The sequence below is a fragment of the Lynx canadensis genome, chromosome D3 (assembly GCF_007474595.2).
Source record: "Lynx canadensis isolate LIC74 chromosome D3, mLynCan4.pri.v2, whole genome shotgun sequence".
In the NCBI taxonomy this organism is placed as follows: Eukaryota; Metazoa; Chordata; class Mammalia; order Carnivora; family Felidae; genus Lynx; species Lynx canadensis.
Genome location: NC_044314.2, coordinates 13,057,101 through 13,080,572, shown reverse-complemented (window position 1 = coordinate 13,080,572; position 23,472 = coordinate 13,057,101). Strand labels below are relative to the sequence as shown.

The following is a 23,472-nucleotide window of genomic DNA, read 5'->3' as shown; positions in this document are numbered from 1 at the left end:
AAGAATTCCATGCCGGTGGCAGCCTTCTATATTTCGGAAACATTATCAAGAATTTGAAGACAGCCTCATTTTCATCCTAGATTCTAAATTAGCTGTTATACCTTAGGTTCTCCGGTAAGAGATAGACCTCTGTGTTGGAAGGTCATGTGCATGTTTGTGATTCATAATATGGTTAATAGCATTTCCATTCCCCCTAAATTAGAAAAAGGTGTGAAAATAACAACTACAGGATTAAGGATGCATAATATTTGAAATTGGGGAAGTCCTGAAAAGAGTTAAGATGTAGGATCACTCTAAGCACATGTATGGTGGCTATACTGGAGATTAGGAAATTATGTGTTCAATCTCCAAATGTTAACCTTTTTTAAAACTACAGATTTAGAAAGCAAGGACTATAGCTTCTTTAATAGACTGTCTAATGTCCTAATATTTGTTTTACTGCAAAGAGCACTTTTGCTCTATTTCAGCTTAGGAAGTTGAGGTGATTCACTAAACGGCCCCAGGAGGGGGTCTGCTTAGGAGGTGAGAACAGAACTGTCTGAGGCCACCGGTGCTAGAAATGCCCCATCGAGGACAAATGGGAATCCGTCCTGGATGTGAGTAGGAGAGCAGAGGCAGAGACATGGAGACACTGCACTAACGTGTGTCTGTGTAAAAAAGGTGAATGTATCATGATGTTGCCAGGAGGGATCGTTTTAGAGTTGTTGGTAACAAGGACACTGGACCAGAGGAAGTCGTTTTCTTTTTGTTCTAAGTTATTCGATGGTTACCTCCAAGGCTGAAGAAACGAAGCTTCAGATCTAAAACAACAGATGAATATAAAAACCTTCTTACGTCCAGAGTGTGTACTTGGAACTCATCCCGTTTCTCTGCGTTCCCTAGGCTGCGCACCGTTCCGCAATGGCCTCCCTTGCTGCAGCGAATGCAGAGTTTTGCATCAACCTGTTCAGAGAGATGGATAACAGTCAAGGGAATGGAAATGTGTTCTTTTCTTCTCTGAGCATCTTCACTGCCCTGGCCCTGGTCCGTTTGGGTGCACGAGGTGACTGTGCTTCTCAGATTGATAAGGTCAGTCTCGGGTTGTGCCACTGCCCATGGTTCCGGCAATGAATCTTTTAGGGCAGATTGTTTTCTGCAAGAGCATATTCTACTGCAGTGGTCCCATGTAAATGAGGCCATCTCAAGGAGGCGAAGGACACACACTGCTCCTAGAGCTTGGGTTTGAGATGAGAGACAACAGGAATATTCTCAGAACTGTCGCTTTGATTCTTTACCTTGGTCAAGTGGTTCTCGAAGTGTGTTTCCTAGACCAGCTGCATCAGCATCACCTGGAGAACTTGTTAGTGTTTATTTATTTTTGAGAGAGAGAGAGACAGGCAGAGACAGAGCGCGAGCAGGGGAGGGGCAGAGAGAGAGGGAGACACAGAATCCGAAGCAGGCTCCAGGCTCTGAGCTGTCAGCACGGAGCCCGACGCGGGGCTCAAACTCACGAACCGCGAGATCATGACCTGAGCCGAAGTCGGATGCCTAACCGACTGAGCCACCCAGGTGCCCCCTGGAGAATTTGTTAGGAATGCAAATGCTTGGACCCCACCTGAGACCTAGTGAATCAGAAATTATGGGGATGGAGCCCAGCAATCTGTGGTTTAATAAACTCTGCAGGTGCACGCGAAGGCTTGGGAGCCAGTGCCTGAGTAGAAGTAGATGAGAAAGAAGCACGACCAGAAGATGCCAGAGTCCCAACTTAAACATGAATGACCTGGGCACAAATGATGCAATAGTACATTCCAGGTAACAGCAGCCTACCTGAGTGGTTTTCACATTGTCACCAGCAGCCGTAGAAAGCGCTTTTTACGTTACCCTTCGTACACTACCCCGAACCAGGCTGGACGGGGAAGTGAAATGATCATGGTTTCCCTCTCCTCTCGGGAGTTGTAGGAGCTCGATGGCAGGTGAGACAGCAGGTCCACGCTGCACGTGGGGGTCTTTGTCATCCCTTTCTGCCCCCTCGTTCCCCCCATTATTTTCGTTCATAAATTGGAGCTAGAGGAAGCTGGTCCGTGTTGTAACCTTTCACAACTAAGCACTTGTTAAAGAGTGTTTGTGCAGGTAATTTAGAATTACTCATTAGAATATTATTAGAATAATTCATTTCTCTCTCCCGATAGCTCAGTGAATATTTGCTGCTAGGGAATAACCAGGATGGCCTCAGGATGCCATTTTTTTCCAAGAGCCGGAGTGAGTCCCAGCCAAGTACACTGAGCACCTTTAATGCGATGACAGCAGCTATAACTGCTGAGAACTTCGTCAGTGTCAGGCTCTGGGCTAAGCTCTACAGATATCTTATTTGCAGCTCGCAATGACATCAGAGTAGGTAATATTACCTTGATTTTGTGTGTTCCCGTGCCATCTCGACTAGCAAGTGGCAGAGCTATGATTCAAATTCAGGGTGACCTTCTAAATCAGGGTTTCAAAACCTTGGACATTTTGGGCCAGATAGTTCTTCATTGTGAGGGGCTTTTCCCCACTAGATACCCTTCGGGTACCTCTTTCCAGTAGTGAGAAGCAAAAATGTCTCCAGATATTGCCAGATATCCCCCAGGAGGCAGAATCAAAAGAGTCGAGAACCATTCTCCCTAAAGCCACCGAACTGAAATGCAGCCCAAAGTACATTATTACAAAACCTCAGTTTTTATGAAGTTAGTGCTTTGATAAATATAAAGCCTTTGGCGGGGGGGGGGGGGAACCTAGCCACTAATAAAAATGTATTCATTCATTAGTATAAATACATAATGCTTTAGAACCAAGGAAGGCAACTTGGTCTTGGAGTTAGAAAATTAGATCCAAATTCTGGTTTGGGAAAATTAGTTCATCTGTGTTAGCCTCAGTATCCTTACCTGTAAACTATAGGGTGATGGGGGGGAGGGGGGACTTGTTGGTATCCACTTAAAAAATAGCTTAAAAGGTGTTTCTATTCCAAAGATGTGGAGACTTCACACCTATGATGAAACACCATGCCTTTAACGCGACAGAAGACACAGTTACTTGTTATTGTATGATGTCAGGTTAGGAACTTTCTTGGGCTATTGCCTGACTCATTTCCTGAGGTCTCTTTGTGAGCCCCTCTCCTGCCCCCCTCCCAAGCTGCCTGGCGGGACCAGTCAACCTTTGGGAGGTGGGTCACAGTGAATTCAAAGAGCCTGTATTGCTGGGGTCTGCTCTTTTATAGTCACTGACGGGATCAGTGCCTTTCCTGAATTACTTTTTATAGCCCCTGCTCTTACAACCTCTTATAAGAAACAGGTAAGAGGACCCTCTCTCCCTCTCTGCCCTTCCCCTGCTCTCTCTCTCTCTCTCTGTCAAAATAAATTTAAAAAATAAAAAATAAAAAGAAGTATGTAACAGGAAAAAAATGACAACTGTAGGCACAAAACCATTCACATAACTCATTTGTACAAATATTTAGTCCTCTGCAGTATACCTCCTTGGAAATCAATTGTTTAGCTTCCCCCTCTCGCCCCCACAACCCTGGCCCAGTTAGTTTCTTGTCGCAGTGCCCGACACTTGGTACTGTGTGTCACATATGTATATTTGATCAGTTTAGTCTCTGTGGAATCCATCTATCTGTCTCTCTTAAGCATTGCCATGGACCAGTGGTCATTCTTATTTTTTATTTTTGATGCTCGGATGGTCACAGTTGGGCCAGGAGAAATCCCTTTAAACTTGTCCCTTTTTTTGTTTTTAAAATTTATTTTTATTTGAGAGACAGCGAGCGAGCAGGGGAGTGGCAGAGAGAGAGAGAGACAGAGAGAGAGAGAGAGAGAGAGAATCCCAAGCACGTTCCTCACTGTCAGCACAGAGCCCAACATGGGACTCAATCCCGGGAACTGTGAGATCATGACCCGAGCCAAAATCAAGAGTCAGACACTAAACTGACTGAGCCACCCAGGTGCCCCCTAAACTTGTCCTTCTTAAACAGTCCTTTTAGATGACTCTAAATCTTTGCTACCCGACCCGGTGTTCTGGGCCTGTCCTGAATTTCCTTGGTTCAAGACAGGTCAGCTACTCTCAGCAAAGATGTGATTCCTTTACTGGATAACAGTACTGAAATCCAGAATCAGCATGAAATCTGCGTTCAATTCAGTGGAGTTCAGGTGACATAGCAGGCTGATTCGCATTTGAGTGAAAAAGCAGAAAAGTACATGTATTTACAAGATTATGTGTTCAGGTTCATATTTTTTCATTTAGCTCTAATATTACTGTGCTTTTTAAATACAGTGGTTTTTAAAATTTAGTTTTGTTTTCTTTGAGATGCCTACTTCCTCTCTTTTCTCTCACATAACATTTCATTGAAATAAAGTATGTCATAAATTTTTGTCTTAAATCATGTCTTTATATCACAGTGGTTTTTAAAAGTTAGGCAAATTTGAATTTTCTAAAACAATTGGGTTTTACCAAAAACATTTCAAAAATAATCACTGTAATATGTTACTTATTCTGCCACTTCTGTGAGAAGACAGAATAGTTTTATCATTTGGCAAGAATACACAGGTAGAAAGAAGTCCATTGGGATGCAGATAATTCATAGTCTTTTTTTTTGTTTGTTTGTTTGGAAAAAAAAATTTTAATGTTTATTTATTTTTGAGAGACAGAGTGTGAGGTGGGGGAACGGCAGAGAGAGAAGGAGACACAGAACCTGAAGCAGTCTTCAGGCTCTGAGCTGTCAACACAGAGCCCAAAGCAGGGCCCGAACTCCCGAACTGCGAGATAAGGACCTGAGCTGAAGTCAGATGCTTAACTGACTGAGCCACCCAGGTGCCCCAGTCTTTTTTTTTTTTTTTTTACCCTCAATCCAAAGATCCTGAAATATCTTGCATTGTGTAGATCCAGGATTTTCCTTGTTTGTTGTTATCTGAATATGTTACCAGTTATGAACGTGAAAAAGAAATTCTGATTTTCCTACATGGGTCAATCAGGGAATATGAGACCACAGGACTGCTAGCATTTTGGATTGTGATATCTATGCCCTTTGATATTTTATTTCATATTTATTACATTTGACTATTTACTAGTGTCCCTGTTCATCTTTAGTCATGGTAGTTTTATTGTTGAATGTACAATTTCTTAGAGTTTTTGAAAATGTAAAAACATGTATGTATCACCTCAATATTGTACCAGTCAGGTTTACTAAAAGCCAATTGGGAATATCAGAAGAGATGGCCAGATCATTATCAAAATAGATTAAAATTAGAAATGATCAAAGAATGATGTTAAATGTTTGTGCTTGTTAAAGCTTTATTCAAAAACTTAACAAGGATGACTTCTAGGGATTCAGACACCTTTTATAACATTGCTTGGGTTCCACAAAAGTTAGTTCAGGAAGACGTTTGCATTTTTGAGTCCTGACCCTGTCCCACGATAGTTTATGTTTCTGGTACAGCCATATATTCCCAAATACCCGTCTATCCAATGTCAAGGCAAAATGAGAAAGGAGGCTGATAGTTTTCATGCTCCACAATGGCACAGTCCTGGGGGGTGGGGGACGGCGGGATGATCCCCTCGTTGCCAGGCATGGTGCCTTGATGCCTGCAAAGACCCCGCTAGTGAATTTTAAACTGACTACCAATTTGTGTATTGAACGTGCCTTGTTACCTGTGCCTTATCTCTCACTCCATCTCATTAATTATTATTCCAGATTAAGAGAATGTAGAAATTGAGGTAGGCTCCAATTCTCCGTGACCTGTTGAGACTAACAGTGACACTCATAGCCTTCATACGTTTTCATATATTTTACTGAGCTGTTCCATTTTCTCCTACCCAGTAAGATGGTGCTATTGATTAGGGTTCTGAAGACTTGAAGTTGAAAGCCTGCACAGAGGCACTGATAGCAGCACTGACTTAATTAAATTCCCATGTGTAATTTCTAATGGACTTCACCCCTTCTCCCTCCCTCCCCCTCCCACTAGGGATATTGTTCAAATGTAGCACATACGAGCCCTTCAGGAAAACCTACATCTTCCTTACAGAAAATCTTAGCTGTTTCTGTGTATCATCCACCCACGCCTGGGAGGCAGAACACATTCGGTTTGCTCCCGACAGTTGCATAAATGAGTATCATATGCGTAGAACACTTTATGAGAAGCTGTTTTGCATTTCAGATCCTGTGGACATAAGGGCCTGGGGAAATTCGGATAAAGTGCAACAGAACATTAAAGCTTGGGCAGAATAGCAATTATGAGAGCACTGGGATTATAAGAGCCACACTGGAAAAGCAAACACCTAAAATGATTTAATTCCAAATAATTGCAGAAGCTGAAATTACATCTCTCAAGTCCCAATTTCGCTGCACATTTAGGATTTCCTAGATGTTCAGTAACTACTTCTCCCTTTTCCGTCTTGGTGCCTATGTAATTAGCCCTAATCTTGGCTGCCACGTAGGTAAATAAAGTTTCCATTTTTTTTTAATGTCTATTTATTTTTGAGAGAGAGAGAGAGGGAGAGGGAGAGGGAGAGCGTAAGCAGGGTAAGGGCGGAGACAGGGAGACATAGTATCCGAAGCAGGCTTCAGACTTTGAGTTGTCAGCACAGAGCCTGACGCGGGGCTGAAACTCGTGAACCACGAGATCGTGACCTGAGCTGAAGTCAGACACTTAACCCACTGAGCCACCCAGGCGCCCCAAAGTTTTTTATTTTATTTCAGTTTTTTGTGTGATTCGTTTTGATCCTTGTCTACGTTTAGTCAGTGAGTAATTGTAAGATTGTTCCACCAGAATGAGCAAACCAAAATAGTTATCAAACACATTTCATTTTGTAGCCATCAATTTATTAACTCTGCCGGCTGGTGGCACTTGCCCCGAGTAATCTGTGTTCTAACCATGTCAGTAGGGTGGCTGCACCTGTCCCTGCTGCCCGGTGTGCTAATAAGCGCACACACGGATACAGCCGTTAACAATGAAGTATCTTCCTTGCTTGGTTCTGTGGGGTCTCTTCTCATTCATCAGGACCTGGTAACTGCTTTTCTCCCTTCCTGTCTGCAGATACTTCACTTCCACAGGGTCTCAGGATGGGGAAACTCTTCTAACACTCAGGTAAAGACAATACGTTCTTCTAGGGAAGGGGAATGTGGGGCTAAAATTCGAGAAATTACTGTCTCGCCGATGTATTTAATTATGCTCTCTGTCTCCTCAAAGCAGAAGAGTATGTCTCACTCGGATTGCCATATTGTGGTATCTCAGGAACAAGTTTTGATAATTTACTTGTTAATTGTTAATTTCCCAATATTTCACCATGTGTTGGCTGGATTTTGGCAAGACAGTATGGAACTAAATGTTTTGCTTTTATCCTTCGATATCCATGGCCAACTTAGAGAGGTAAAATGAATTATTTAGCACACATATGAGGCAGATTCATTATCTGCTGTTAAGAATTTTATTCTGAGGTTAATTATTTTAGTAAAACTTTTAATTAACTTTGATCACAGATACTATTCTGAGAAGGGCAAGAAATCGTAAATTTCTGCGGCATTGCAGCTTTTATGAGCATCATTCTTTTTCAGTTCTTTTATAGCACAATATACATGTTTTATTTCACGTGTAAATGAGAGCGTGGATATATTTGCCATCCCATAACACATTTTTTTATAAATCTTTTCAATAACAGCCAGGACTTCAGTCTCAACTGAAGAGAGTTCTCTCCGACATAAACACGTCCCATAGGGACTATGAGCTCAGCATTGCCAATGGTCTTTTTGCAGAAAAAGTGTTTGACTTTCACAAGGTAAGTGGGGCCTCCCATGTCACAAGGTTATTTCCCCTCTGGATCCTAGTCTTGTTCGATCCATCATCTGTGAAAGGGCTTGTGTCTTCGTACAGAGCCAGACAATGGTGACTTTTTTGTTTCTTATAGCGGCTAATCATGTTCCCAGATATCTCTGAAATACCATCACTGTGTTTCCAGAGTACAGCCTTACTTCTTTAGCTGAGGGATCCCCACGTTCAGGGTCACCAGACTGAGAGGCTCCAAAACCAAAGAGACAGTGCTCTCTGGCAGTGAGGCAGAGCTATCATCGGGTGGGAGGAGAAGGCAGCTCATTTAGGGTTGTCCGTGGGCAGCAGAAAAAGTCTACCCACTTTTCCTCCAAGCTCTGTGATCCTGGGATCGCTGTGCATCCCCAGAGCTGAGTTCACCTCCTCTGTTCTCAGCTGTGCCCCTTGATCTCTCCTGCCAGCAGTAACTTTGCAGGGCAGTCACTTACAAGAGCCCCTTGTGGGGGACGTAGGCAGGTAAGGACCCTGGCAGGGGGGCAGATCGGGCCGGATGGAGGCAGGGATATGGTTCACTCGAGGTCAGCAGGTGACTTGCTCATACTGCTCGTGAAGTCTGAGCAGTTGCTGTGGCATCCCACTCACCCGAGGACCAGGGAGACCCACACTGTGTTCTCCGTGCTACTGTGCTCGATCCATGCCTTCGAGCCATCGCTGCTGTGACCACCGGAAGCTGCTTAGTAGATGCATTCAAGCAGATGCAGTGCCCATGATTTTCAGGGCGTGTGTGTTCTCCCTTTTAATTCTCCACTTGTCAGACAACCGTAAAGCTTTGCCTCCATGCCCTCTCCGGGCTAATCTCCACTTGTATCTTTGCCAGCATTCTGTGTTCCACCCAACCATCATCGTCTCCTCTGTCTGTCACCCACACGGATTCTTTGCCCCCTTCTGACGCCACTCCCAACCCTTTGGCAGCCTGCCAATTATGAGGCATGAAGCCACTTTGTTTTTTAATCTTTCCAAGAAGAATCCCACACAAGCTTTACAGGGGCCACCCTGTATGTTCAGATCCACATTTTGTGTCTCTTTTCCCACACATACTGCCGAGTTCCTGAGGGACTGCCAACTCTGTTGAACAGGAAGTTGAGGTGTCTATCATGTTACTATTCACAGCACACATCCGGGTTCCCTTATCCAGCACTTAGTGTGTGTGGGGAGCAGGGCACCCAGAAGCACTGTGAACGCGAGATCTGACCACGAACATGGAAAATAGACACACTGCCATCTTTTCCCTCCCAGACATTTACAAGTAGAGGTAGTTATTCTGAAGAGTCCTTTTTGGGGGTGCCTGGATGGCTTAGTTGGTTAAGTGTCCGGCTCTTGATTTCGGCTCAGGTCATGATCTCACGGTTCAGGAGACTGAGTCCCAAACTGGGCTGCTCGCAGAGTGTGGAGCCTGCTTAAGATTCTCTCTCTCTCTCTGTCTCTCTCTCTCTCTCTCTCTCCCCTCTCTCTCCCTCTGACCTTCCCCTGCTTGTGTTCACGCTCTCTCTCAAAAATATAAAATAAAATGAGAACTTTTAAAAAGTTTCTCTATTTTGAGAGAGGGACAGAGCATGAGTAGGGGAGGGGCAGAGAGAGAGAATTCCAAGAAGGCTCGATGCTGTCAGCACAGAGCCCAATGCAGGGCTTGAACTCACAAACCATGCATGAGATGACCTGAGCCGATATCAAGAATCAGATGCTTAATCGACTGAGCCATCCAGGCGCCCCATAAAAGCTAGTTTTGATTAAAGATGTAACTATTGTTAACTTTCAGTTGTCCGATCAGTACAAAGATAGATCATCTACAACTTTTTTACATATTGTTTTACAACAGTTTTTTTTTTTTTTACTCATATCTGAATATGGATGAGTCTATGAGAACTGATGAAGATAATAATAACGTATAAATTATCTTTACAAAAAGTAAGGTAGCATAGAAGACCTAACTACCACCTCTGATACTTTCTCCCTCCTCCCCAAATCCGTGCTAAATCTCTCTTGGTCAGACCTCTGAGGATGTCATTCCATTACTCCCCCAAGCTCTGCTATCATTTTGGGTAAGTTCAGTGTCCTGTGACACCCAGCTGTGAGGTCACCTTCCCTCCTTATAGTCTCCTGACCCTCTCTCTCTACCATTACAGTAACAAATGCTCAAGCCACACCCTGAAACTCATCAACGCCCAGAATGTTGCACTCCTGAAATCTACAACTTGAGTTTCCCCTTAGTGGCCACATCATCCCATACTTCTCAGTCTTTCATTATTTCATGCACACTCTACCTGTTCTTCAACTTGCACTGACTGAGTTCTGCAATTTTTCCCTCTCCGCATCGGCTCTCAACGTATCAGCTCTCTCTTTCCCCCAACAGAACCCCACCTGGATCAACCCCATGACTTCTCTCAGCGGGTGCACCTCAGCTCCTACGTGACACTTGTGCCACGCCTGGATATGTGGTCACCACCGCAACACCCTGGGCTCCCAGCCTAGCTAGGTGTTCTCAGTGCTGACCGACAGTCAGCTGTGTGCTCATGGTCATTTCTTTCTCCCATTCCTCACAACAGTTATTGAAATCTCTTCTGCTTCTCTCAATTTCCCAACAACCTCTTATTGCCACCATCAGTTTCAACTAGGTCTGTGCCATGAGCTCCAGATCTCTGATGCCTTAGGTTTTTCTAGTTGGCCCTGGAGCAGGAGAAGGGCCCAGTGCCGTGGGAGCCCATGTGAGGACAGGAAGTCGTGGGGATTTAGTGGAAAAAAGCCTAGGCTTTCTTCAGTATACTTGCTGCCTCCCCTGGTCAGAGAATCACCACAGTAACAGGATTTCAACCACTGCCTTTGGGTGGGTGGATGTCTGGATCATGAGGGGTTGCCCGAGACCTCAGGGTGACACCCCTTTGCTCCTTAGAGCTGCCGCTCTGGGCTCCTGGAATGACCAGCCAGAGGGAAGGGATGGCTCTGCTCGCCGCCCCCCTCACCCCCACCACCCCACTGCTCTCCACCTGGTCATGACCACAGACTGGGACTTGATCCTAAATCTTCCAATCGTTTGCCATGTACCCAAAAATAGTTTCCATACCTGGCACAAGCACTTTCAACTTTCAAATGTCTTTTTCTTTAAGAGAAAATTAATTTAATACTGAAATGAAATATATGTTGTAATATACACAGGATGAATATTTTGTCCTAGATAGGCAATTTGATCTTAAAGTTAATGGAGGAATTTTCAAGAGACAAAGCAACAGTATAACTCTTTCTTAAAGATGAACACATTATATACGTTCATGGAACAAACTGTATGTGGAGACAAAGGATTGGACATGAGTTGTCTTACGTTTCAGCTTCTCTTCTACAGGTAGAAGCACATCCACCTCAGAATAATGTGTTTTCATTTTTAAGCAATAAATTCCCATCTCCACTTGTCTTTTACTTGACAAAGAAAATAGAGGCCATCGGGGGGGGGGTATCCACATCTAACTCACATCCTGCCCCCTTTCCCCTTCCCTTCATTTTCAGAGGGGATACTTTGTTTAATGGATAATTCATCCATTTCTTTTTGCCTCTTCACCCCCAGTTGCTTGGTGACATGTTTCTAGCAGTATTTTTCTGGAATCTCTTCACTCTACTGTCTTCTTCCTCATAGCATATAAATGTGCTCCAGGTACACATCTTCTAAATTTTTCTCTCCTTTTTTTTTTTTTTAAGCTACCCCATGATTCTCTTCCCTTTTCTGTACATCTCACTCTGTCAATCTAAGCTTGAAAAATCAAGCTTCTCCAATCAAGCTTCTGTATAGGCAGAATCCGTTTTCCACCCTCTCTCACTGCTCTCTCTATTGCAATACACCTTCTACCTTCTACTTCTCCTGAAGCTTCTCTTACCAAGGTGACTAATGGCTTCCAATGGACACCGGGCTGTGGGCTCTTGGCAAAGTTTTGATCTTATCTGCCTCCTTAGTGTTCCACACTACTGTAGCAACCCCGAAAACTTTCCCCTTTCCTGGTTTCTGTGGCATTGATTTCTCCTGTTTTTCTATATTCTCCTTTATCTCCATTTCCTTTGTTTATCTTTATTCCTCTACTCATCTCTGAAATAGGAGTGTTCTTTAGAGTTTTGCCCTCAGGCAACTTCCAATTTGAGCCTACTCGCTGCCTCAATTCAGGACCTTTCTATATCCCTCGGGATAAACTCTAAGGACATTTTCACAGGTTCCTCTATCTCCAATCCATTGTTTTTCCTAGGCTGATTTCAGAGTCACCTTTACAAAATGCACATTTAATTACATTACTCTCCTCTTTACATCCTTTCAATAACTCTCCCTAAAATAAAACGAAAGCTCCTTATCCAAGGAGACAAGACATGCTCTTCCTCTGTCCTGGCTTGTGCCTCCACCTGCCCCATTCACCATAGGCTTCAGGCAGCACAAACTGCTGCTGGGCTCCTGAGTGTGCAAAGATCCTCTTACTCCCCTGAGGGTACTGCTGCCTGGAGGGCTCGCCTTTTCTGCTCTTCCTCCTCAACTTCATGCCTTCCTTCCTTCCTTCCTTCCTTCCTTCCTTCCTTTCAGTTTTATTTATTTAAATAAGCTCTATACCCAATGTGGGGCTCAAGAGTCACATGCTCCTCTGACTAAGCCAGCCAGGTGCCCCGACTTCATTTCTTTCAAGTACAGGCAAGTCTAGGGGCTTGGGCTGTATCTTAAGTGCAGGAAGTAGCCCGGAAGCCTTCCTACTGCTTTCAGTATGAAGGGGGTGATGCAAGCAAGGGAGGCAAGCTCGGAGGCTGTTGAAGTGTTTGTGATGAGAAAGCAGTGGTAAAGCCAAGGGAATGGGCTTTAGTCGTAGTCGCTGTTAGCCTCCCCTAATCCATTTCAGATAAACTTAGGTTCAAATAGCGTGCTTGCTGTGCAAATTCAGTTGCAGGCTTTCCAGCTCCCCTTCCAGCCATATTTTCGTATTTCTAGCCATATTTCCCCATCTTTGAGTGAGGAATGAGTCCTCGAGTAAGATGGTGGAAATAAAGAGACGAGTTCAAAAACAGATTTGTTATATGCTTAGTTAATGGTGTATTGCTTATAGACTTACTTATTACTGTAATTATTTATGTTTTTTAGAACTATATTGAGTGTGCTGAAAAATTATACAATGCCAAAGTGGAACGAGTTGACTTTACAAATGATGTAGAAGATACCAGATATAAAATTAATAAATGGATTGAAAATGAGACACATGGTGAGTGCAACCCTATTTTTCTAAAAGATTTGTCAGTGATATGTGAATCCTGAGAATGGTCAACTTTAGAGCTGGAAGTCTTTTGTAAGACACGAAAGGAAACAGTTCCTCCTAATCCAATGTAATGACTGCTGTTATTGAAAATTGCTCGTGCACTGTTGGCGGGAATGCAAATTGGTGCAGCCACTGTGGAAACAGCATGGAGGTTCTTCAAAAAGTTAAAAACAGAATTATCAATATGACCCAGTAATTCCACTCCTGGGTATTTACCCAAAGAAAACAAAAACACTAATTTGAAAAGATATATGCATACCTGTGGTTACTGCAGCATTATTAACAGTAGCCAAGTTATGGAAGCAGCCCATGTGCCCATCAGGAGATTAATAAAGAATATGTGGTATATGTATCTATATCTAGATAGGTAAATAGATAGATAGATAGATAGATAGATAGATAAGAGTATTACTAAGCTATAAAAAAGAATGAGATCTTACCATTTGCACCAATGTGGGTGGACCTAGCGGGTATTATGCTAACTGAAATAAGTGAGACAGAGAAAGACAAATATTATGATTTCACTCATATGTTGAATTTAAAAAACAAAACAAATAAAGAAAAAAGATACAAACAAACGACCAGACTTTTAAATACAGAGAACAAACTAATGGTTGCCAGAGGGGAGGCAGGTGTGAGTATGAAATAGGTGGAGGGAGTTAAGATACACTTATCTTTTTAATTTTTTTTTTTCAACGTTTATTTTATTTTTGGGACAGAGAGAGACAGAGCATGAACGGGGGAGGGGCAGAGAGAGAGGGAGACACAGAATCGGAAACAGGCTCCAGGCTCTGAGCCATCAGCCCAGAGCCTGACGCGGGGCTCGAACTCACGGACCACGAGATCGTGACCTGGCTGAAGTCGGACGCTTAACCGACTGCGCCACCCAGGCGCCCCAAGATACACTTATCTTGATGAGCACTGAGTAATGCGTAGACTTGTTGAATCATTATATTGTATACCTGAAAGGAAAAAAACACTGTATGTTAGTTATACTTCAATTAAAAAAAAAAATAGAATGGTGGTTACCAAGGGCTGGGGGTTGGTGCTTAAAGGGGAGTTGTTGGGTGCATTTAGAGTTTCAGTTTTGTGAGATATGTGATATACAACAAAATGTTTACCATTAATGCCACTGACACGTTAGATGATAAATTTTATGTTTTTTCACTCACATTAAAAAATGGGGAGCAAAAATTCCTCACAATCCTAGCACCTCAACAAATCACTGGCTTCATTTTCCCATGTTCTATTCTAGTCCTTGGCCTTATGCATAAGGAATAAGTTGACCTAGTTATGTTCATAGTTTATGTTCACATCTGTGTCTAGATTTTCTTCTTCACATTCTATCTCTGACATTTTTACAGGCGACTTTGCAATTTTTCATAACCATTTAATTGCATAGACCAAGTATGAAATAAAGAATGTAAACATAACCCTTAATAATTTTTCTACTTCTTATATGGTGGAATGATAATATTTGAGACATACTGGTTAAATAAAATATATTGTTAAATAAAAAAGAAAGAAAATTGCTTTAGTATTTGTCCACAATGTGGTTTTGAGTAATTTTAATAATGGGAATGCTTTATACTTTTCAGAAATCTTATCTATTATTACATTATCTCATTGGATTGAGAAAGAATCCTGTGAGACAAATACTGATTTCATTATGACCATTTCATAAATTAGCGACAAGCTGAATTAATATACTCAGTTATCCTCATTATCTTACACCTGGTTAGTGAACAAAGACTAAAAGTGGTTTATAGGATATTATTTTCAATGACCACAGCATTATATTTCATTCTAATGATTAATCCAATATCTTTCTGTTTTCTTCTTGGGTTGAAGAATCGCATTAAAATTATGACATCCTACTGTGAAATGTATTTTTATTTGATTGCTTCTCCTACAAGATGCGTAGTTTATCTTTCATTTTAAAATTCTCTTCATTTATCAAAATAATATATGTGTCAAAGGTAGTATCTTCCCAAAAAAGTACATTGCTTAATGGGTTGGTAAGTGTCTTGCACAGCTAAAAACTGAATTCCCGCAAATGTTCTGGTTTAGTTCAAAACAAATAAGGAAATGTATTCACTGCTATTTTGCTAATCAGTTGATTCCAAACTGAGTCATTTCTTTTTTTTTTTTTTTAAATTTTTTTCAACGTTTTTTATTTATTTTTGGGACAGAGAGAGACAGAGCATGAACAGGGGAGGGGCAGAGAGAGAGGGAGACACAGAATCAGAAACAGGCTCCAGGCTCCGAGCCATCAGCCCAGAGCCCGACGCGGGGCTCGAACTCACGGACCGCGAGATCGTGACCTGGCTGAAGTCGGACGCTTAACCGACTGCGCCACCCAGGCGCCCCAGTCATTTCTTTACCAAAGGCTGACCTTGGTTTATACTCTGAAAAACACACATGTCTTTGCTGAGTCTGGTTCTGTTTCAAAAATATGAGACATGACTTGCATTCTTCAATGCAAACATACTATAATTAGCTCTGGGAATAAGAGTGCGGTGTCTCAATTTGCTTTTTGTTCATTGGTCATTACCTCAGTAGAGGGTTACTTTGACCATTAGCCATCACATGTTTCAAATATACTGCTCTCAAACCAAGAAAAAATATGCAATTGCTTTTTCTTTCTTTTAAGTTTATTTCTTTATTTTTGAGAGAGAGAGAGGGAGACAGAGGATCTGAAGTGTCTCTGTGCTGACAGCAGAGAGCCTGATGCGAGCTCAAACTCATGAACCATAAGACCATGACCTGAGCTGAAGTCAGAAGCTTAACTGACTGGGCCACCCAGGCACCCCTGCAATTGCTTTTTCTAATCACTGAGTGGGACTCTATTTAGTGTTTAGTGTTTAAGGGTATCAGATTGCTAATACGTTTTTCCATCTGGACCAATGATTAATTTCTCTTCCTTTTTTATTCAAATCTATCTGAAAATTATTCTCATTTTGGTAAGCATTGGTTCTTAATGCTGAATACTTCAGAATGCTGCCAACATTTCACCAAACTCACCCAAGTCTTGTTGCCCCTTGCCCATCCTCCGCACACTACCAGAGCACCCCTTTTGGAAGGTAAATCTGACCCATCATGACCTTGTCCTTTCTTATCTTCCAATGGATCCTCAGCAATCATTTTCCATTGCCTTCAGGATAATCCAAAATTACTGCCAGACATTCAAGGCTCTTCATTAGTTGGCCCCTCCCTCTAATCTTTCCAACCCTCCTTTCCCTAATGCATCAGAATGTGCTAGGCTTTCCCCAAACACACCGTGCTTTTCCAGACTTTCATGTCTTCGAATAAAGAGCTTCTGCTATACGCAATTTCTCTCCACCTCGCGCCTCACCCTCAGCTCAAGCAGAGGGCTGAGCCAGAGAGGGCAGCCCTTGTCTGTGCTCCCACAGCACACTGAGCACATGACTATGGTACCAGTGTGGGCAGCTCCCTGAACTGGACTGTGAGTCCAATGTTGGCAAAGACTATGTCTTTCATGGTTGTGATTCAAGCATCAAGAATAGGGTTGACGTTGAGCAAAAATCTTGTTATGTGGAATGAAGGAAGTGATTAGCCCTCTCAACAGAATGGAGTTCAGTTATATCTGGAATGCTGTGGCCTCATCCAGGTGGTAAAGGTAGTTTGGGCTTACCAGCAAGGAGGGGCTTCGGGAATCCTCTTTCTGGGTTGGAATCCTGTTGCCGTAACTTTCTTGTTGTGTGGTGAAAAAATTACTTACTCTCTCTGTGCTCCAGCATCCTCAACAGGAAATGGAAACAATCATAGTGCCTACCCCACAGAGACTTTTGTGAGGATTAAACCAAATCTTGCACACAAAGTATTTAGAGAGTACTGGACAGAGTGATTGATTGCTCATAGGCTATGACAAATATCATTGTTATTATTCTAATTATGTCATAAGGAAGAATATCATGTTCATCTTGTCTTTTTAGACAAATTACATTAAAACTTAACATTTTTTTCCTCCACTTATTTTTCAAAAGGCAAAATCAAGAACATCTTTCAAGAAGGTAGCATAAGTTCTTCCGCTGTCATGGTGCTGGTGAACGCTGTGTACTTCAAGGGCAAGTGGGAGTCGGCCTTCTCCAAGAACGAAACCCTAAATTGCCGTTTCAGATCTCCCAAGGTATGGAAATCTATTCAATTAAGATTCTTTTGCCAAGAGTATTCCTACACTTGATCTTAGCCAAAAGGCCGAGAAGCGATTGCCAATAGTATTCCTTTGCACAAATTATGATATTTGCATAGACAAAGGATGGACTCATCATTTCTTTGCTCCTTTCTTCCACTGCTCACCAATGCTTTGTGGTGGATTGCTTATAAAACACACTTTCTATTCTCCTGATAATGCAGGTTATGGATCACAATTGGAGGTATCCCAGAAATTGATATTTCTTAAGATACATTCAAAATTGAGGAAGGTAATAAAGTATGAATTCATTTTTAAGGTATTCTAGTTGGATGCCTGTAAGAAGAAAATGGGACAAAAGTGTGTCCTGTATTTTTCTTCTGATTCTAACTGTGGGTGGGTGTACGGTTCTAGTCATTTAATACCGATGATTTTTCCCGAGTCAAAGTGAGGGTGCATTTGTTTCCTTTTACAGAGGAAGAAGTTATGTTTAGTAACGTTATGCATTTCCAAGTGTCAGTCCTAATCAACTTTTGTAAAATATATATTCTTGTTTTTTTTTGTTTGTTTTTTGTTTTTACCAATTTGTACACAATAATCTTAGAGTATAGTAGAAGCATCAAGGCTTTGGAGTCAGAAGTACTGTGTTGGGTCCCTGCCTCGTGTCACAGAATCTGCGTTGTCCTAGGCAAGTCAGCTTAACCACCGTAGACCTTCCTACCCTCACAAATAAGGCGATTCCGCTAACTGACCTGTAAAGTTTCTTTCAATCATTCAGCCTTTTATGTTCATGCAGAGAAGGCTAAACTTGATAAATATTGCTATGAATACTGAAGATGTTTTCTTTCATTGGAGGTAAAATACAGACCAGTACTATCAAAATCACACAATTTTAGATGAGGTCTTATTAAAAAATCTATAGCATTCATTTTAAATTATAATTCTATTTAATAATTATTCATTACTTATTATATAGACATTTTCAGGTAAAACACTAGGTGCAAGGCCATGTACCAAGTTCTAGGTATATCAAGTCACATCATCTCTACAATGGTCCTATGCAGTAGAGACTATTTTTACCCACATTATATGGATGAGGAAATGGAAGCACAGAGAGGTGCTAGCCCAAAGCTATACATCTGGGAGTTTTAAACCCAGGCAGTTAATCCCAAAGCTGGGAACCAATGCAATGCAATCACTATTGGGAACAGGTCAGGAAGAATCTACTGAATCGACTGGACAAAGACTAAAGAGTATTCTTATTTTATTGTGAAATAAGGTGGGCTTATAAAATGTTTTTTGTGACTTGACTTTCAGTGTCCTGGGAAAGCAATCACCATGATGCACCAAGAACGGAAGTTCAATTTGTCTGTCATTAGGGACCCGCCCATGCAGGTTGTTGAGCTCAAGTATCATGGCGGCATAAGCATGTACATAATGCTGCCCGAGAATGACCTGTCCCAAGTAAGTTACTACTGCCACTTTCACTACTGGGGACTTAGAAGATTTTTAAGATATTATTGATTGTGTTTTTATGCATCCACTTGATGATTTCAGGCTGTAAGAATCAGAGATTTGCCTGCTGATTCCTTTATTTGACAAATATTTAAGGAGTACCTACTCTGTGCCTGACACCATTATAGATAGATGCTGAGATTGACTTACTTCAGTTTAGCCTAAATTTTGGTTGAATAGCTATGAAATTGGCACCCTCTCAAACCTCAACGTTGGAGGGAAAAGGGTATGAGTTTAGGTCTTTGCACTTGACCATCAAAACAGTCTTGCATGTGTTATTAGAACTTTGATAGACTGACCATTTTAGGCAGGAATGATACAGTGGGGTTTTGGGCCTTTGAGCATCAAAATGTACGGTCTCACCGAGTTTCTGTGTCTCTGCGAAAAGCGTAGGTTAGGGACTGCCCTGTGACTGATGTAGCCAGGGCAACAGACCAGCACAGTGCAAGGGACAAAAAGAGGCATCCCAGGGGCCCCACAAGGCCACATGGCATCACCATGTCTCAGATCCTGATTTTCTTCCTGTCCTTCTTTCTCGTTTCCTCCCTGTGAATTTGGCCTCCTAAGCCTGTGACCTGAAATCCCAGAAGCCTGGATCTTTGGTTGCTCTCCGTACTTCCAATCAGAAGGAATAATAGACGCCATTCACTGGGCACCTACTGTGTGCCGGGCCGTGTGCTCTGAGCCTCATTCATGTTGTCTTATTTGGTCCACACAGCAACCATGTGGGATAGGGAAAGGAGGCTCATGGGATTCGGTCAATTTGTCTGATAAATACCTATGTACAAATATGTGTGTGTGTGTATGCACATATATCAACTACCCTAAAAAGTTACATCTAAAGTTTAAAATATTTTTGTGTTTTGATTCGTAAAATAATGAATGTTGCTTGTAAAATAACTGGGAAGTAAAAAGAATATGAAGAAATGCTCCTCCTACCCAGAGGCATTATTTTCCATTCCATCTTTTTCCTATGATTTGGAAACTTTGGACTTTAAAACTTGGGACATGTAATTTCTACAGGGACAAAACCACCCAATCATTTTAATGATTTTCATTTAGCTTCATTTTAATTACCTTTTTGGACATGGACAGCAAGAAGAATGTCATAAAGTTGCTATTATTAAATCTAAAGTTGACAATATAAAATATTGGTATTCCTATGAAATCAATAATTCACTCGATAATCTTTATCAACATTTTAGCACATATCAATTATTTTAACTTCAAATAATCTACAGTAATAGAGAAAGTAGCCCATATAAAACAAACAGTAGATAACTCGAAAGATAGATTTGTTCTTACACTTATTGTCTGAGTTTTTCTTTTCTGTCATGGATTTTCCTAATGATGTTTTAATCAGATTAATATAAATCCACTATATACCTACATTATCCTACATAATGGAATAATGAGGAAGTTGGCTTTACAGTGAGCCATCAAATGAGGAAAAGATTCTAAGTCAGAATGAGACGTTATTACCGACTAACCATGAACTGGATAATTTACACACATAAAATTTAAATTAGGCTAAATTTGATTATATAAGTTTAGGTTCTTGATAAGGATAGCTGTGAAAGGCTGTTTAGGATTCTAGTGAGCCTGAATTTGAGAACAAATGTCTATATATAAGATTTGTAATCAGTGTGCATGTGACTAGTCTCTGATCAGTTCTCAGTATTCAAGAGTTGGTGAATTCCACTCATGAATCATCTGGGGCAACAGTGGTGCTGGAGAGAGAGCCGTGGGCTCCTAGCTGTGTAACCGAGGTGCCCACCTATGCAGTTCAGCACATTTCCTTACAATGTCTTGAACTTCAGTTGTCAAGTTGGGTAGGAGAGTGGGTTTGGATCCAAGCCACCCAGATGGTGTAGGTGATGGTGCTGGAAGGTAGTGATCACCTAAACCCTCGAAGCTAGAGCTCTGGGCTCCTTGCCTTGGGCCACCTGGGGTCCATTGGTTCTTCCCGCAAGCTGTGCAAACATTATCATTTTCTATGTCTTTAGTGATGGGAAATGGTCGAGAAATGCTGACTTAAATGACCACTGATTTCCTTTCTCCCTCTGATGATCTCTGATACCCTAATTGCTTCACTTGCCCATTGTTCCACTTTGGCTATATTTGTGGCTATATTTGTTTGTAAGGGGGCAGAGAACAGAAATGCCTGGAAATACAAGTCACACCTTGTCACAGCAGAGCAAATTAAACAAGTGATTTAATAGAGTGCTTGAACTGTTTGTGTTAATAGTTTCCCATTTTCAGACTCTCCAAAATCCATTCACATACTTACATGCAAATATCTAGGAGAGGATAATTATGGAAAACTGTCTTTGTAGTTGATGATGTTTTATCTCTCTCTTAAGCATATGGTTCTTTTTTTTGAGAGAGAGAGAGTGTGTGGAGAGCAGGGGAGGGGAAGAGAGAGGGGGAGAGCACTAGCGGGAGAGAGGGGCAGAGGGAGAGAGAGAGAGAGAGAGAGAGAGAGAGAGAGAGAGAATGAATATCAAGCAGGCTCCATGCTCAGTGCAGAGTCTGATGTCGGACTTGATCCCACAACCCTGGGATCATGACCTGAGTCAAAATCAGGATTCCCATGCTCAGCCAGCTGGGCCACCCAGATGTGCCTTAAGCATATGATTCTAAATCGCCTTTTCAACATTCCTACAGATTGAAAACAAGCTGACCTTTCGGAATCTAATGCAGTGGACCGATCCGAGAAAAATGAGCTCTCAGTATGTCGAGGTGTTTCTCCCTCGGTTCAAGATAGAGAAGAATTATGAAATCAAGCATCATTTAAGAGCCCTGGGGCTGAAGGACATCTTTGATGAATCCAGAGCTGATCTCTCCGGTGTAGCTGCTGGAGGTCGTCTGTATGTGTCCAAAATGATGCACAAGTCATACATAGAGGTTGCTGAGGAGGGCACGGAGGCGGCCGCCGCCACAGGGAATAACATAGTGGAAAAGCAGCTCCCTGAGTCCAGGGTGTTCAGAGCTGATCACCCGTTCCTCTTTGTCATCAGGAAGGATGACATCATCTTGTTTAGCGGCAAAGTCTCTTGCCCTTGAAAATCCAGTTGGTTTCTATTACAGTAGTTCTCTGCAACATCAAGGAACCACCACAAGGGAATAGATTTGAGTGTGACGGAAGCGCGTGGTGTTTCCCTTGCATTTGCTTCCTTCTAATATTGGTCGGGCAGATGATTTGGGTGTCTTGACCCTTCGCAGACACCCGGTTGCTTGTCCTGATCCCGCTTTAGCCTTTCTCCTACCGTGTGCCTCGCCCATTTCTAAGTTCACTCTCTTTTTACCCCCACTCATTCCCGCCATTCTCCCCTGGAGCCCCTTGCACCCAGAGCTGGGCCCCGTCTGGGAACTGTGGAGTTGCTCTGCTGGCAGTGACGATGCAGAAGCGGCCCTCCGGTCTTGTCTGAAACTCTGTAGTTATCCCAGCTACTGGATATGGATATCCCAGCTACTCCGGTTTCATGGTTAACGAGCTCGGAAGGAAGCCCGGCTACTGAACCTGGGTGTGAGGGATAACCTTTCCTTGCCGACCTAAGAAGACAGTAGAGCTTACTTTCACACATCTGATTTGAAATCAGTGTCTAATTTAGATGCTAAAAACTATAGATTTGGGATTAGGGGACAACGAAAATATTTCGTCAATAACTTCAAGTCGACGTCTTTCGGTCTTCCCTTGATGCAGACTTTTTTTTTCCTTGATAGAGACTTAATATGTACATAGTTTTTCAAATATTAAATATCTTTTCACTACTGCCATTTGTTATTTACAGTAGATATCTCATGTGCTGTGTAGTTTACAAGTTTTTCCTCTTATTTATCAGAATAAATAAATACAACAGAGCTGGACAGTGTGATTGTTCTCCTCTAACCAATGGTGAGACTACCAGCACTTTCTTTATCTGGTAGGCCAAGCCAACAAGCAACAAGGGGAAAGAATGCTTTTTAAATATAAATCTGATTTGGTTCAATGTTGCTAATTTATTACACACGAAAGTTACTTTTACAGACACATAGGCTGATAAGGTAATTTTAAATACTAAGATTGAAGTTCATTAGGAAAAGGATTTGCATATGTAAATATTTATAATAAGACATAAGTAACTTTACAAAACAGATCAAAAATAAGTTGAGAATGAGTAGACCAAGCTGAACTCATTTAGAATTTTATAAACAGGAACAGCCTATTGACTTATGTTTTTATCACAGAAGACTTTCACCTGAATAGAAACTAAATAAATCTGGATAGTCTATAGCATGGCATTGTGGTGCATAAAACTAGCCCTGACAGCTGTTTGATTTGCAACCATTATTTTGGAGTCCGTGAATACAGCACGAATGAGTTAATGTGACATGATTTGACAGACGTAGAAAAACCTCCGACCGAATAGTCACTAACCTGCCACACCTGAAATAACTATTGTGTCTTTAAGAGATATTCATGGTGGGGGGTGGGGGGAGTGAAATTAACTGGTATGCATCGGTATCTTTTTTTTTCAGGAACTAATTTTTCTGATTAACCCCATTCCCACCTATTGCCATTCAAAAATGACATACTTCGAGATTCTGCTCTTAGATGATAAAGATACAGGATGAGGGTACAGGAGCATGAGTGGTGACGGTAGCCATAATGTTCAGAAGCATGGACTCTGCTCTCTGCTGATAGCATTTTCTGTGGGACTCGCAGCTACTG

The 23,472-nt window shown here is 42.0% G+C and overlaps 1 protein-coding gene and 1 pseudogene across 2 annotated transcripts; one reads left to right on the top strand and one right to left on the bottom strand.

The window, feature by feature from the left end:
• Nucleotides 1-879: 879 nt before the first annotated feature.
• SERPINB7 (serpin family B member 7) lies at nt 880-21,824 on the top strand. Of its 2 annotated transcripts, XM_030292268.1 has the most exons (7): nt 880-1,068; nt 7,038-7,088; nt 7,660-7,776; nt 12,919-13,036; nt 17,098-17,240; nt 18,561-18,707; nt 21,426-21,824. In XM_030292268.1, the coding sequence occupies exons 1-7, from the start codon at nt 901-903 to the stop codon at nt 21,822-21,824; spliced, it is 1,143 nt and encodes a 380-aa protein (XP_030148128.1). In that variant the 5' UTR covers nt 880-900. The 2 variants fall into 2 exon arrangements, with proteins under 2 accessions (XP_030148128.1, XP_030148127.1); XM_030292267.1 differs by lacking the exon at nt 7,038-7,088 and having other exon boundaries at nt 901-1,068.
• Nucleotides 17,183-17,320, bottom strand: LOC115498887 (annotated as a pseudogene).
• Nucleotides 21,825-23,472: the final 1,648 nt, after the last annotated feature.